At 40.8% G+C, this 16,860-nt stretch overlaps 1 protein-coding gene across 3 annotated transcripts in view; it reads right to left on the bottom strand.

Moving 5' to 3' along the window:
- ARFGEF2 (ARF guanine nucleotide exchange factor 2) overlaps positions 1 to 16,860 on the bottom strand; it is an 81,951-nt gene that overhangs the window by 6,806 nt on the left and 58,285 nt on the right. For all 3 annotated transcript variants that reach the window (XM_019640940.1, XM_019640941.1, XM_019640942.1), the window contains exons 27-36: positions 14,553 to 14,725; positions 12,438 to 12,598; positions 10,855 to 10,985; positions 10,576 to 10,705; positions 7,376 to 7,511; positions 6,493 to 6,631; positions 6,349 to 6,403; positions 5,064 to 5,178; positions 3,650 to 3,780; positions 458 to 626 (exon numbers count right to left, since the gene is read on the bottom strand). In XM_019640940.1, coding sequence (XP_019496485.1) covers positions 458 to 626; positions 3,650 to 3,780; positions 5,064 to 5,178; positions 6,349 to 6,403; positions 6,493 to 6,631; positions 7,376 to 7,511; positions 10,576 to 10,705; positions 10,855 to 10,985; positions 12,438 to 12,598; positions 14,553 to 14,725 — 1,340 coding nt within the window. The remainder of the gene's footprint in view (positions 1 to 457; positions 627 to 3,649; positions 3,781 to 5,063; positions 5,179 to 6,348; positions 6,404 to 6,492; positions 6,632 to 7,375; positions 7,512 to 10,575; positions 10,706 to 10,854; positions 10,986 to 12,437; positions 12,599 to 14,552; positions 14,726 to 16,860) is intronic.

The following is a 16,860-nucleotide window of genomic DNA, read 5'->3' as shown; positions in this document are numbered from 1 at the left end:
TTACATAAATTATTGCTTTTGTGCAACGTTAAAAAAATGAGCCTCTCACCATCACCTCAGGATCTTTGTATTTATTTTTGGAGGTGAGGAACCCCTAAACGCCTCAGAAAATGTATGAATGCTTTCTGTTTCTCCTAGACTACCACATTGATTATATCATATTTAACTAAACAATTTTAATCTAATGTAAAATTTCTTGACTTGCTACACCAATTCAATTCTCTAACTTTCAACTGGTTTTTCCATTAAATACTTGACTGAGAATCTCCTGTGTACCAGGCAATATTCCTGGTACTGGGATGAAATTTATCCAGCATTTCCTTTGTCTTTCCCTCAAGCATGAAAATATCTGATAAGTTACTCCAGCTGTTTACACTATGAGGAACCTCTCAAAGCCTTTAATGTTTTAGGATGATGACAGGTGTGGCCACCTGTGCTGTCTACGGGGTGTCCTTACCTGCTCGCCACAGGACAGTCCGCTGCTCGTAATTGGAGTTGAAAGCCTTCGAGAACGAATGGGACTCCTGCAAGCAGTCCAACAGCTTGAAGAGGTGCTGGGAAGACATGCACTTATACATGCCTTGGTCTTCCGTCTCTATGTGGATATCTGCATCCAGCGTGTCTTGCTAGATAGAGAGGGGAGGACAGGAGAACTAAGAAGATGGGAGTGGTTTGGGACATTGCAGTATTGGATAAAGGTGGTCATAACTCCCCAAAAGTCATCCTCTGTATTCGCTACACTTCATTCCTCAACAGCCTGAACTATTTTCCATTTCGACTCTGCTCATTGGCTGGTGAGAGGATATACTCAGCTCTTGCGTGATGGTGGGCTTTGCGGGCTGAAGTTTCAGTTTTGTCAGTACCGCCTTCACTGTATGAACAGAAGTGTGTATTCCTCCAGTTATTTCACTACAGGACTGCACTGTCCTCTTTTTATTTTACAAATAAATTGGAAAATGAGACAATCAAGCTGCAGTATATGTGACAGGAGCTGTAAGTCTCAAAACATACTCACTGAAAGATAGAAATTGTTAAGCAAAGCAAAGTGGCATTTTTAGCTTCAACAGGTGATTAAGAAACTGAAGCTCAATAACTGTGTTTTCAAATGTGAAGGAAAAAAGTCATAAAAACATGTATGAAATGCTAGAAATTTTTATTGAACATGTTGCCTAAAACATGAGACGTTAATTAGGGATTTTATATTTATTGAGCCCTCTAGGAATGGACCCCATCTTCCTTATAAGCCAGAGGTTACAAAAGGACAAAAGCGGCAGGGTTTGCAATACTCTCCAAACTGATCTAATAGATTCAATACAATCCTTATCAAAATCCCAGCTGACTTCTTTGCAGAAATTGACAAGCTGATCCTAAAATTCATATGGAAATGCAAGTGACACAGAGTAGCCAAAACAGTCTTGAAAAAAGAGAAGCATTTGAGATCTTGCTTCCTGACAATGTCATCAGTGTGGCTCAAATAAACTCTTACTAAAATTTGTAGGGGGGAAAGAAAAAAAAAAGAGCACAAAGTAGGAAGACTCAGCCTTCCCAATTTCAATAAGCCACAGTAATCAAGATGGTGTGGAACTGGCATGAAGACAGACATATAGACCAATGGAACAGGACTGAGAGTCCAGAAAGAAATCCTTACACTTATGGTCAAGTAATTTCCAACATGAGTGCCAGAACAATTCACTGGGGAAAAATCGTCTTTATAACACATAGTGCTGGGACAAGTGGATTTCTATGTGCAAGAGAATGAAGGTAAATCCTGTCTCCCATCACATAGAAAAACTAACTCAAAAATGGATCAAAGACCTAAATGTAAGAGCCCAAATTATAGAACTCTTAAGAGAAAACATAGGCCTAAATCTTTGTGATCTTGAATTAGGCAATACTTTTTTAGATATAACATTAAAAGTACAAGTGACTAAAGGAAAACAGTAACTTGAACTTTATGAAAATTAAAAACTTCAAAGAATACCATCAAGAAACTGAAAAGACAATGCACAGAACGGGAGAAAAACAGTGCAAACATATGTCTGATAAGGGCCTACTATCCAGAAAAAATAAAAACTCATAATTCAATGATAAAAAGATAATGCAATTTAAATGTGGGCAAAGGATTTCAATAGAACCTTTCTCCAAAGACAGAGAAATGGCCAAGATGTACAAAAGATGCTCAACATCATTAGTCATTAGGGAAATGAAAATCAAAACCACAATGAGATACCATTTCACATCCATTAGGAGGAACATAACAATTTTTTTAAAAGACTATAACAATCATTGGTGAGGACATGGAGAAACTGAAACCTTCATATGCTGGGAATGTGAAACAGTGCATCTGCTTTGGGAACAGCCAGTCAATTCCTCAAAAAGTTAAACAGAGTTACATAAGACCCACCCAGCAATTCCACGCCTAGATATATCCTCAAGAGAATTCAAAACATACGTCCACATGAACACTTGTACACATGTGCTCAGAGCACAATTATTCATAATACACAGACAATGGAAACAACCCAAATGTGCATCAACAGATGAATGGATAAACAAAGTGTAGTACAGCCATATGATGGAGTATTACTCAGTTATATATAAAAATAATGAAGTACTGAAACGTGCTACAATGTGATGGATGAACCTGGAAAATATTATGCTAAGCCAGACACAAAAGCTCACATATTATATGATTCCAATAATATGAAATATTCACATCAGGCAAATCCAAAGAGATAGAAAGTAGATTGCTGCCAAGGGATGAAGCGAGGAGGGAATTGAAAGGGACTGCTAATATTAGGGCATTCCCTTTTGCAGTGCAAAAAATGTTCTGGAATTAGACAGTGGTAATGTTTGCACAACTTCGTGAATATACTAAATAATATACACTTAAAAAATAAAGAAACAAAGAAAGACTGCCTTTGGGCTGGATCTGGCCCACAGATGTATTTTGTTCGTCAGTAATCACAGCATGTAATAAACAGGTGATTTCCTATACAAAAAAAATCGTGATTCTGGCTCCTCTTGAAAAACTGGAAGGCAGTCATGACTTGACCTGACAGCAACATGCCCCTGGAGCTGGGAGGTGGCTGCGGATCTGGCTGGGCTGGAGCTCTCGGCCACAGTCCCACCAGCCTGCTGCACGCACCCACTGGACCTGCTAGCCCCTGAGGCACTGAAGTTTGCAATCCATGGTGTAAAGTCACTGTCTGTATTTTGGACACTCAGGTCTGTTTCCAAGAGTACTATGTACCTGAAGATTGCATATACAAAACAAAAAAGGGGGCCTTCTCAAGGAAAAACTGCTATCTTGATCCACATAAGAGTATTTTCCTCTCAGTTATTTATGGTTAAATTCTATACCAACTATGAGAAATAGGCCCTATGATAAGTAACACTCCAGGTGGGGGTGGCGTCTGAGCAGTGGTATGCTGGCAAATGGACTCTCTGGGGAATGAAAAAAAAGAAGCCCTGATGTTTAGCGTTTGCTGATTTCTGTGGTGTGAATATTCTCATCGTGGCCAATGTCAGGCTCCCAATATGATGGTGAGCACGGTGGTGGGAAGGATGAGCGAGGTATAAGAGCTGGCTCCAGCACACCACTGCATCCCAGCAACCTCCCCGCGGACAGACACCCTGCCCTGATTACCTGGGCAGCAACCATGTGCTCTGCATCTTCCTTTTTGCTTGTTGCAGGATAGAACACGATGTTGTCGATGGTCTGGATCAATTCCAACTGGACCACACACTTGATGAGGAGGCTGGCAAACAGTTTCTGATCTATATTAGATGATAAAGATTAACCCTAATAATGATTCAGCCAGTCCTGGATAAAGAGTCACTGGGCTCCTACTATGTGCCAGGCACAGTTCTTGAGGCTGTGGCCAGACAAAATGAAACGCTGGACAAAAATCCCTGCTCCCAGGCAGCGACAGGCAATAAGACATTTAGGTATAGGATAGAGTAGGTCAAATGAAGAGGACATAAGGTAGGGATGGAGATAAGGTAGGGATGCTGGCAGGGGGAGGTTGCAAGTTTAAACAAGCTGGTCAGGAAAGGTCTCTCTGAAAATGTGATATCTGAGCAAAGACCTAAAGAAGGGGAGGGATGGCGCTAAGCAAATCCCGTGCCCTCCAGCACGCTTCTCAGACAGTAAAACACACTATCAGCAAGAGTAAGACACAAATTGGTAAAAGTAATTTGAAACTCGTATCCAGAAAAGGGATCCCTAACACATCAAGAGCACCCCCACACCAATAAAAAGGAGCAACAATCAATACAAAATGAGCAAGGATTATGAACAGATAGTTCACAGAAAATAAAATAGAAATGGTTCTTAAACACATGAAAATGGCTCAGTTTCACTCATAATTAGAAAGTTACAAATTAGAACAACTCCAAACAGATCAAATAATACCTTGGTATTCCCTAAGATCATGTACATAGGTGTAACTGTAATAGGCAGCAGTCTGGGATTATCTGTCAAAATGGCAGATGCATTTATCTGCTAACCCAGCAATCCTAGGACTTTGTTGTACAGATAAACTCACAAATGACACTTGTATTAGGCAATTCAATGCAGTATTGATTGTAACAGAAAAAAATTGGGAATAATATAAGTGTTCATTAGTTGGAATGCAATTAAGCAACTAATAGTACATCTACATCCTGGAATAATATAATATAGTACAAAAGAATATGAAAGCTCTTTAGGTATGAGTTTTCAACGAATTCTAAGATATACTAAGTGAAAAAAGAATAATGCATAGTACTTGATAATTTGCATAAAAAGGAGAGAAGAATTCATAAATAAATATAAACATGAGTGTGTGTGTGTGTGTATGGGTATGGATATGCATTTCTTGCATACGAATAAATGTCTCTGGAAAGGTACATAAGAAACTGGTGATCCTGGCTGCCACAGGGAAGGAACTGGCAGACCGAGGCACTGGGGTAGAAGAAAGGCTTATCATGCTTACCCTTTTGTACCTTCTGAATATCTGAACCACGTAAACGTGTTACTTATTTAAAATAAATGAAAACAATAAAAAAAGTGGCCTTACTTGCATATGGTCTGCCTTTCCAGCTGTCATCGGTCGGGTTAGAGAGCTGGCTCTGGCCTCTCTCAGAGGCATTTTTATCTATGCTGCTTAACGACTGGCGGTCCAGATCCAAATCCTAAAGGTAAACCAGAGAGAAATACAATGTTCACTACTCTTCCTGCACAATTCAGTACCTGGGCAGAAAAGTCCCTGTTTTAACACTGGGACCCAGCCTGAATTTAAGTGTCTTGCTCAGCTTGAAGTAAAATTATACTGCGTGCTTAATGTGGCACGTCTCAGAGGCTGCACAGGCAAGATTATGAATTTCAGTAATTTCTTTCCCTCCACTAAAATTTCACATTTTCTTATTCCAATTTAGTGGGCATTTCTCGACACATTAGGATGTAACCATGAGTGTGATCAATATTTAATGAGATCAAGTTAAAAACTAAACTAGTGTGAGAGATAGCTTTTTCCTTTTTAAGTTGACAGCAGAAGACGGAGTTAAAAAACAGAAAATGTTCAAATAAAGAGCCTCGTTGTTGTTATATCCCAAATGGTAATATTACAAATCTCCTTGAAAACCAACGTATTTTAAAGTGAGACTTGAGGCCAGCTGAGTGGCTCAGTTGGTTAAGAGTGCGAGCTCTGAGCAATAGCAGTTCGAGTCCCGGCCCGAGCTGAGCTGCCACTGAGCTGCCAACAGGTGGCAGGATGGCTCAGCTAAAAAAAATAAAAAAATAAAGTGAGAGCTGAATTAGAACTTCATGTGGTTTCACACAAAAAATAAGCACTACTATTTCACTGGTGGAGAGGAGAACACTCTTTATTTAGGAGGGTGATAAATAAGGATAATTATAGCAAAGTGTTATTTGTAACAGTGAAATACTACAACTGACCTGTCCAATAAGGGAGAAGCCACTAAATAAATTATAATAACATGCAGCCCCTGAAAAGGCTGTTCTCAGAGAATATTTAAGAATAAGGAAAAACGCTCAACTGTCAAGTAACACATTATGTGCCAAGTGAGCCCAAATTTCAAATGTGTGGGGTACATGTGCACAGTCACATAAAGAAAAATGAGAAAAGTTTTGTGGTTTTTGAATGGGGTGATTTATTTTCTTAATACCTTTCTGTACTTTAAAAAAAATGTTAATGAACACATATTTTTTTTTATCCTATAACCTTTTTAAATCTTATAACCTTTTTTACTCACTTCCCATCAGGAAAGCACAAACTCTTCAGGCTGCTTAAGTTTTTACTATGAGATCAGAGAAAAGACAACCAGAAAAAAAAAAAATCTTACCAAATGTTTTTCTGATGAATCTTCCTCCATTCCTACAGGCCTCCATGTCAGCAAGCTTGAGGGAAAGCAAGAGAGATAAATGATCGATGTGAAAGGCAGACATACATTGAATAGAGAAATAGCAATAATCACATTAACACTTACACATGTGGGATGGTTGTTCTGAAAATATCCAACATACAATTGCACGTTTCATCCCAGACATCAGGACTGAATTTCTCTCCGTTGGATATTACTAAGTTTTCTAAGCAATTTGTACCTGATCGAGCCAACTGCTCGTTATCTGCAAAATAAAACAACATCTATCATTAAATTTCACCTGCTGTTTTAATTCCAACCACATCACTGATACTTCATATTCTGAGGTGGAGACTATGCAACTGGTGGGTTTGTAGGCTTTCAATTAATGAACCATTGCTACGCAGTGTTAACATTTTTATAGTTTAAGTAGGCGGTAAAGAGGTAAAATTATTTATCATAGATTTATTGCTAGGGATGGAAGAAGGTCAACATTTTGCTACCCTAATTAACTGGCTTCTTGTATGAGAAATGGTAAGAGAAATGGTAAAAAAAATGGAAAATATTCGAACAGTGTTTCTAAAAATTTAGTCACTCAAACATTACTTTTGCTATATCAGTATCAACTGTTTTATCATTTATTTTAAAACTGAGTCACTTCTTGAAAAACTTAAGTGATCCTTGTCCTTAGCCAAAACTATTTATGGGATCCAAGTCTAAGGTGGGTATTTTTCCCAATACACACTAAAATAAACACGTAAGCACTCAAACAGAAAACGTTCATTGATGGAGCTCCCCACAGTACATTTTAAAAACATTTTGTTATAGAAAATTTCAAACACATATACAAGTAGAAAGGATAGTACAATATACAAAGGTACAGCTTTTAAAACATAAAAATCACTACATCCCACCTTACAGAAATGCTCTATAAACTGGATCGGTTGGGAGATTGTTTTACAGTTTTAAGGACTATGTGAAGACAATGATTCCTAGAGACACAGAGTACCTTGTTTGACACACCACTGCAACTGCGCAAATACATCAGAAAGAAGAACTTCATTCAAAGCTTCGTAAAACTGGGTAAATACATCACAAATAGCATAAAGTGCGTGATTGCAAGTTGTTGTCATCCACTCGGATTTCTGGAAAAAACAATAAATAAAGAGTTGAAAAGCCCCTTTCCCTGCAGTGAACATTCCCAAACATCACTGACAAACTTCTGGAAAGCAAATTGGCAGTGTGTTATCAACAGGCTTAAAGATGTTCATGTCCACTGATGCAGTAACATTTCCAGGAGGGAATCCTAAAGAAATTACCAAAGATTTGTGGGTGAAGGTTATGTTCATCACACTGGTATTTACATACTGTAAACAGATACAAACTAATGTACAGCAAAGTGGTGACTAAACTGAGTACATCCATACGGCAGAATGTTAAACAGCCATTCAAAATGTTGCTTACAAAAAGTTTTAATAATTTGGAAAAAATGAATATAATATTATGCTAAACACTCACACTATACATTAAACATTTAAATATTAAAAATGATGCTGAGTAGATATTTTTCCAAAGAAGATATAGAAATGACCAACAGGTACATGACAAGGTACTCAACATCATTAATCATCTGGGAAACGGAAATCAAAACCACAATGAGCTGTCACCTCGTGCTTGTTAGAATGGCTATCATCAACAAGACAAGAGATAAATGCTGGTGAGGATGTGGAGAAAAGGGAACCCTTATACACTAGTTGGTGGGATTGCAAATTGGTATAACCACTATGGAAAACAGTATGGAGGCTTCTGAAAAAATTAAAAATAGAACTACCCTATGATCCACTAAATTCTACTTCTATATATCTGAAAGAAACAAAAATACTATGTTGAAAAAATGTCTGCTTTTTCTGCACCCCTACGTCTCTAGCATCATTATTTACAACAGCTAAGACACGGAGACAACCTAAGTGTGCATCAACAAATGAATGGATAAAGAAAATGTGGTGGATGTACACAATGGAATACTGTTCAGCCATAGAAAAAAGAAGGGGAACATTATGCTAAATGAACAAAGTCAGACAGAGAAACACAAATACTATATGATTTCACCTTTACGAGGAACTTTTAAAAATCCAAAAAACCAAACTCAAAGAAAAAGAGATGAGATTTATGGTTACCAGCGGTGCGGGGTAGGGAGTAGAGGAATTGGATGAAGGTGGTCAAAAGGTACACACTTCCAGTTATAAGAAATAAGTCCTGGGGATGACATGTAATGTACAACATGGTGACTATAGTTAACATTGCTGGATGGTCTATTGGATGGTAAGTTGCTGAGAGTAGGTCCTAAAAGTTCTTACCACGAGGAAAAAATTTTTTTTTCTTTTTTCTTTTATATCTGTATGAGATGATGGATGTTAACTAAACTGAATGTGGTAATCATTTCACAATATATGTAAGTCAAGTCATGATGCTATACACCTTAAACTTATTCAGTGCTGCATATCAATATATCTCAATAAAGCTGAAAGAAAAAATAAAAAGTGATGGTGTAAAATTATCAAAAGACATATGCAGAGAGATTTATACAATTATGAGAAAGGGAAGGGCTGCTAGCAAGATTCCAAAACTGGAAACCATAAAGGAAAAAACTGATAGATTTGGTTACTTAAAAGCTAAAATTTTCCAAAACAAAAAGGAAACGAGAATAACAAAGGGGGAAAAATCATCTTCAATTTATGTAAGGATATGTTATATATTATTTTTATATTAGCTTATAAATCAATAAGAAAAAGATCAATAACCTGATAGGTTAAGAATATGAAAAGGCAATTCATAGAACTGCAAATGATCAATGATGTGAAGGAAAATATGCAACCTTAATAGCAATTTAACTTCCTTAACTTCTTTAAGGTGATTTGGCCTATCAAGTTACTGATTAGATAAAATGTGAAGAGCTGGAGTGGGTATGGGAAGCAGGAATGCTCACGCATTGCTGGCAGAAGTGTGAATGGAGCTGTAAGTGCATTTGGAGGTCAACTTAGACGCATTGTACTATCAAATGCCTCAGTAATGTGAAGCCCTAGACTCGACAGCACACCATTTGTCCTAAATAAAAAAATAAGTACAAGTGTAGCTGCAAAAATGTTCATTTCAGAGCTGTTTAAAGAAAAGAAAAACTGGAAACAATTTTCCACGGACTATGAAACATCCACAGGTAAGAATGTTTTGCAGCCCTGAAAAACACTGTAGAAGACAGAAGACAAGTTACAGTTATGGAAAATCACTCACGTATTAAGTTAAAAAAGCAGTTTTGGAATATATGGTGGGATTCCATTTTTATAAGAAGAAAAAACATGTATCTCAACACACACACCCAGACACACACACACAAACACACAGTATGTGAAGGGGTCCATAGTGGTTACCTATGGAAGATTAGAACATGGGTGCTAAAATTTTTTTGTTTTTCTGTTTTCCGATTTGTTTTATAATGAAGAAAAATTTAAATTACTTTAAAATAAGATTAGAAAACTGTATCTATGCTATGACTTCAACCATATTTAATTCATGTAAAAGACTGAGAGAAATTTGCCAAAATATTAACTCTAATCTCTGAATGGTAAAATGACAAATTTTCTGTATATTCCTAATAGTCCATATTAAGCATACGTCATTTTTATGCCAGGGGGAGGAAGGGAATGGTGTTCCTAAAAGAAGACAATACATCTTAAACTGGAATAGCCTCTGCCCACCCCTCTACTCCCATGAGAGAAATAACAAACACAGCTAGAGGCATCCAACATCCTTTAAAGAAAAATATTTGCTGACATCACCTCCAACTGTAACTTCATTAAAAACCCTTTTAATGGGTTTTTAAGGGGACCAGAGTCACTCTCCTTTTTATTAACTGTTCAGAAGTTTATATGAACCACATAGGTAAGAGGACCAGTCAGGCGCCCTGTTGACCTGGCAGGTACAATGCCTGAGGGCCAAGGGGGCAGAGCGTGGTGACTTATTTCCTGTCACTTGTCCCCGCATGGGGAGAGGGTCTCAGTACTAGTTGATACTGGTAGAAGAGTGCCAGGAAGGGTGTTCCCATTTTCGAAACACAGCGTAAATGGCTCAGGATCTAAGACTTCCCTGTAGATGACGACGCAACCCCCAGAGGCAGACAAAGGCCGAGAGGGCAGTGCTTCTATCATCACCTACCTCCGACTGCTGTTCAGGGAGTTTCATATTGTCAAAAATCCTGAACACGATTCTGAACAGGTCCTGCCACCAGTGCTTTTCAAAGGTGTGGCCATAGCTCTTCATGATCTCGAACATGACTGTGAGTCCTCTGGAAGAACAAAGCCAGGCGCAGAAGAGAGAATGAGGTGGGGGAAGAGAACAGCAGAGGAGGGTGGGAGAGCATGGGGTCAGTGGGCATCTAACTGAGGCTCGCTCAGTGGCAGAAGGGACGCCGCCCTTGCTCTGGGACACGGTTACCTTGTCCGCACATCTAGCTTGCATCTGTTAATGATGCAGGAGAGCTCAAACAGGATGGGGAACCAGCCTCGGACCCAGACCCTGTCACCAGGAGCCACATTCATGTCGTCGCTCGTGTATTCTTGTAGTACCTACAACGAAAGTCACCTCTCAGATGCAGACTATGCAAGCGAAAGGAAGGAACTGAAAGGGAACTACACAAAGAGCAGGGCCCCCCACATTTCCTCTCCTAAAAACATCCATTCAGCGATGGGGAATCCCAAAGAGATTGGGACACGTCTGTCCCAATGGCACAGGGCCTGTTTCCCTGTGGGAACCTATGAACCTTCGTGGGTTTTAGAATAAGCTGAGTGGGCCAGATCACAGGAGTCTTGGGGGCTGGAGGTGTTACAGTAAGAAGAGCGCTACAGGTCAAATGGTATTAGCAAAATATCCAGGATGATTCAATATCTTAGGGCTCTCGAGGATGTTACACACTACATACTAAGTTCCAATGGGAAAGACAGATAATAATCACCTAAGTTACATACTAAGTAATACTTAGCTGCAGCAGCAGCTACTATTTACTGGGTGCTGGCTGTGGGCCAGGAACTGAGATACTCTACAGGGGCTATCAACTCTCATGAGGCAGGTGAAAATAATGGTCCCATTTTACAGATGAGTCAACTGAGGTACTACAAGGTTAAGTAAGCTGCCCAAGGTCATGCAGCTAGGAGCTGGCAGTGTTTTTGCAGCCTGGATGTGAAACCCTATCTCCGGGATACCGGGTCCTCTGCTCTGTAACCACTCTTGAAGTGGTGCTGTCTGTTGTAATGGAATTTCTTTTGCAACTCTGGTTATCTAAAATTAGGCAATTTCTCTGTGCTTCAGTTAACTTCACAATGGGAATATAATTACCCATCTGGCAGGTATGACATGGGGGCTAAGTAAGTCAACACAGACAGTACCTACAATGGTGCCTGATACAGCTAAGTGGCTTTCGTTATCACCACATCTTAATGAGCTGTTGCAGGGATCGGACACATCATCTTAGGGGTTTATAGTTCCGTCAAGTATGCTTAAGAAGAGATCTGTATAGGCCACTGCAGTTTAGTTCCTCATTCCCAACCAATTTCAGTGTTTTGAGACTGTCATTTAAACCAAGCAGGACTCTTTGGAAAGGTGAGACCTAACAGAAAAACCCCCAGTGTTTTCAGGAGAAAACAACAGGTGATTCGGAACTGTGATTTCTCAGCCATGTTCCAATGGCATGTCGTCATTTCCTAAAAGGGAGGTTTTGTTTTCTCTCAACTAGAAAAATGGCTAGCTTCTTCAGCTTTGCCAACATTCAAATGTAAATTATCTTCCACAAAACAACTCGTAGGATGCCATATAAAAGTTCAGTGTGAGTAAAATAAATAATTCCACGCATACAAAATCCAGAAAAGGCATAATCCCTCCACGGCAGCACTGTGAACCAACACCTGGCTTAGGGCGCACGCGTTCTAAGAGAAGCTGGGAAGCTCTTTGCCAAGAGCGAGGGGGTTTCGGCTCCGTGGCTCCTCTCCCCTCGGCGCACACACGAGCGAGGAAGGAGAATGTACCTGCGGCCTCTCCGAGACGTATTTCCCGCAGAAGCGGATGAGCCGGATGGCTTCCATGCTGGTGTCAGGGAAAGCAGCATTGCAGGCAAACTCCGACAAGCACTTCACAGCATCCTGAAAGGAATCAATGGCGGCGGGGAAATGGTGCTGGAAAATGGTTGCTGGGGAGACAAAGGCACATTTATTTTTGTAAGAACAGGATTCAGAATGGGGATCACACACACACACCACCCCCCCAGAGAGGATTACTTTTGTGAAAATCTAAGAAAAGCATGTCAGTATCTTTGAAAGACAGTCTATTTAATTAAATTATTCAGGAATTGGCCCACAGCTTGGGCTAAACTGGTTCCCAAGCCCATGCAATGATGTAAAGGCCCAAATACTAATTTATTCAATGAATATTTGAGTGCCAACTATGTGCAAAGCACGGGTTTGGGGACACAGAGGTGACCAAGCTTCCTGCCCTCACAATGCTTATGTTCCATTGGGCAAGACAGATAACATTCACCTCAGTGAACACATAAGTCATCTCAGGTGGAGTGAGTCTGGGTAAGAGACAGAGGTAGAGGGGCTGTTTCAACTGGTGGTCAGGGAAGGCCTCAGGAAGGTCCTGAGAAGTGGCCCTAAGGAAGTGGAGAGGGCAAGCCATGAGAAAACCAAGTTTCGCCAGGTGCCACGGTGTCCATTTAACTTAAGCCATCTGAGAAGGGCGCTTGAGGAACTACACAAGATATAAACATTGATCTGTGTGGGAAGCAGGCCCACAGTGGTCGGCCTGACAGGAGCTGAGCACGAGCACAGGTCTGGCTGCAGTTCTGTGATGCTCAGTACACCCCTTACATCGCTGGTTGATTCTGTCCTAAGACCACACCTCCTGCCGCCTTGCTGGATGGAATCATGTGAAGACGAAGTGAGATAAGGAAGATCCATGAGCTAAAGATGACTGGCAATTCAGAAACCAAAGGTTTTCAAAAGCCTGCACAGTATCACCCAAGAGAACAATCTGAGTGGCAAGAAGTTTACAAAAAGTTAAAAGACTTCAAAGAGATCAAAACTGACCCAATGCCTTACAATATCCATGAAGACCAAGACCAGTAAACATCTCGTTTTGTGATCACAGGGAGAACCAGGGACTTGTGGTTGGTCCAGAGCGGAGGGACACTGTGCCAGCTGTGGGCTGCACTGCCTGCTGGGAGTCCTGCCCTCGCACCTCCCAGCTGCGGGACCTCAGACACGCTATTCTACTTTACTACTCAGTGCCTCCGTTTCCTCTTCCGTAAAATGAGGAAAGCAATGGGGTCGTCACTTCTCATTACCCACGGCAGTTTGCTCTATAAAGTGGCTATGCACACTGAATGAGCAAATACTGAACCACTGCTCCTGGTTAATACGAGGTTAGGTTCCTGCGAACCTCGGGCCACATTTTCATCCGCCAGTCAACACCTTGTTTTATGTGTGGTTCTGTTTAAAGATCCTTCATTTAAAAACATGATTGATTCAGTCACAATAAACTCCAGGCTGACGGCACTGTGGCTCAGGCCTTAACGAGTTTCTCTAAATAAGGAGGTATTTTCTCCCGAAGGCACACTGCGGCCTTCCTGCACGTGGGGTCACTGGAGAGCACGCTAGCACCATGCTTCAGGGCCATTTTAAATGGTGAAGCCAAGAAAAGGACAAAAATGTGGCAGCATGTACAGCACAGGAAGGACGCCTGTTTGTTTATAGGAAGGGGGCTGAAACAAGAAGGCAGAGCACAGCCCTGTTCAGCCTCAGCTGGGAAGGTGCGCCCTGGGCGACTCCAGTGTGTCACTGCTCTGTGCACGTGCACGTTCACCAATGACCACAGACGCGCCAACAGCACTGGCTTTGGGATTACACGTAAATTTTAGCAAGTGGGTGAATCCACAAAAGTGGAGCCTGCGAACAACGGGTGTCGGCTGCACTTTCATAGGGTTGTTGTGCACATGACAAGAACTAAGCACAGAGCCTGGCACATCACTGTATTGCAGTACAGCTAACACAAGGAAGCCCCTCTGGGGAGTAAAACAGACAGGAAATACGCGGTCACTCTTATCGACTTGCGGTTGGCATGTCGGGGGAAACAGGGCCACGTACTGACGATGTGGCCCGTGGTCTGGAAGGCCAGCTCCACAATGTTCCCGTCGTGATCGGAGGCTGCCTGGTGGAACACGGCGAAGATGTTCTTCCAGCCTGAGCGGATGTTGGCCGCCTGGGAGTTCACCATCTGGGCAATGCAGCGGATCACCATGTCCCGGATGGTCGGAGACCTGAGGACCAACGGGGCAGCCATGTCATTCGTGCTTTGCACAGTGGGAAGACATACAGACACAGCTCATCACGTAGAAGCAGCTTTAAAGAAGTTTTTAAAGCACACAGTAATCCACACTCTTAAAAACAATTAGACACGACAAAAAATTAATAATAAGACAATCCTTGTGGCAGGCAGTTCGCTGCCTACCCAGCAGTCACCCTGCCACCTTCATGGTAAGAACTCTGAATTCATCCAGGCAGCAACAGCCCAACCTTAGGACACCCATGGGAAATAGTCTAAACAACATGGTAATCTTGTCTCCTGTGCTAGGTCCTCAATTTCTAGCCCCCTTGCTACTAGGGGAGCTACATGACCTGCTCTGACTAATCAGATGTAAGAAAACATCCTGGGGATGGAGGGGAGGCTTCTGGGGAGGTTCTGCTTTTGTCTTAAAAGGAATATAGATGGCAGGCTCTGCCCTCTCTCCTCTTATTCCCATGATGGCTGGAGCTACAGCCTCTGTCCAACAACCACAAAACAATAGGCTCAAGGATGAAAAGCGACCCTGTGGGTGGCCAAAAGAATGGAAAGAACCTGGGTCCTTGATGACAGTTTGGGCTATGGAACCAAGATGGGACTGCGTGCCTCTGACTTATTAAATAAACAAAACATAGCCTGTGGTTTAAGCCATTGTTAGTTTTTCTGGCCCAAAACATTTAGACTAATACACTTTTAATTGTGCCACCCAGAGCTAACCATTCCTAAATTCTTAGTGCATCTGCTCTTAACTTTTTGGACAGAGATATACATGTATGGTAAACACATATACATGGATGGGCGTATACACATATAATTCAGGGTGCAATATTTTAAATTTAATTATTACAAAACAAAACCTGAAGATAGGAAAAATGGCCCTTTTTCTTAAGTAGCTGCAAGGTTCAATATGATGTTACCTGGATATTTGCAATAGATTTGCATATGTATCTTACAATCTATTTCACAAACAACAAGAAGCAAGGCTACACAAACCTATTGCTTCTATAGCATGAGCTTTGAAAGTTAAGAGTAGCTTTGGGATTGCAGATTTGACTTGCAAATTCCATCTGGCTTAGGATAACATTCATGTGTGTCTGCTGGACCCATACTAACTCGTAATACGGAAGGTCAGTTAGAGAAGGCAAAAGGAGAAAGTCAGAACAGAGTTAAACATTAGCTAAAAGTCCACAAAGTAAATATGTCACCTGCAGATAATGGAGAACTGATTACAACCCAGGTGACTTTATACATAATACAACTGAATTCATGGTTATCTCCCCATGGGGAAAAAAGTGATTTGCTGCCAAGAGCTAAATATATTTATTAAAGTTGTTTTTGTCTGATTGTTAAAAGTAATAAATGATGACAGCAAACATTATGGAAAATGTAGAAAAACATAAAGAAAAAATTCCTTGATATGATGGTATAGTACTTCACAGGGAGAAACATGTAATTACTATCTTTATTGTTTTACAGTCTAATTCGATAACCTGCCCTTTTCTTTAAACAATTAAACATTTCCCATGTTAAAAACTTTGTGAACATTTTAGTTCTTTTTTTTTTTTTAGCTGAGCCATCCTGCTACCTGTTGGCAGCTCAGCGGCTGCTCAGCTCGGGCTGGACTCGAACTGCTGTTGCTCAGAGCTCAAGCTCTTGAGCGAGCTCTTAACCAACTGAGCCACTCGGCCGGCCCTAAAACTTTGTGAACATTTTAAACAGCTGCACAATATTCCATATTGTGGCTGCACCAATATTTACTTTAAAATACATGTGTATTTAAGTGGTTTCAGCTTTTAGAAAACTATTCTGTGTGAATCACAACGTTTTATTGTATTTCAAATTAATTCCTTAGGAGAGAGTTTTAGAAGGGGAGAATTATTAAGTCAAATGGCACAAAAATATTAAGGTTCTTGATGCATAGTGCCAAAATGCTTTTAACAATGTTATAGGAATTTCCAGTTCTACCAACAACGTCTGAGAGTGGCTGGCAGTGTGTGTCTCTAAGCTTTTCCAGTGCTGGGTGAGCAGCAGCAGGACAAGCAGGGAAGGCCTAGAGTTAGGAGATGAGGGATCCTGTGCCATCTGTGCCACCAGCCATACAGGCAGGCTGGA

This window comes from Hipposideros armiger, unplaced genomic scaffold (assembly GCF_001890085.2).
Source record: "Hipposideros armiger isolate ML-2016 unplaced genomic scaffold, ASM189008v1 scaffold_54, whole genome shotgun sequence".
Lineage (NCBI taxonomy): Eukaryota > Metazoa > Chordata > Mammalia > Chiroptera > Hipposideridae > Hipposideros > Hipposideros armiger.
This window is presented reverse-complemented; position numbering and strand designations above follow the sequence as displayed.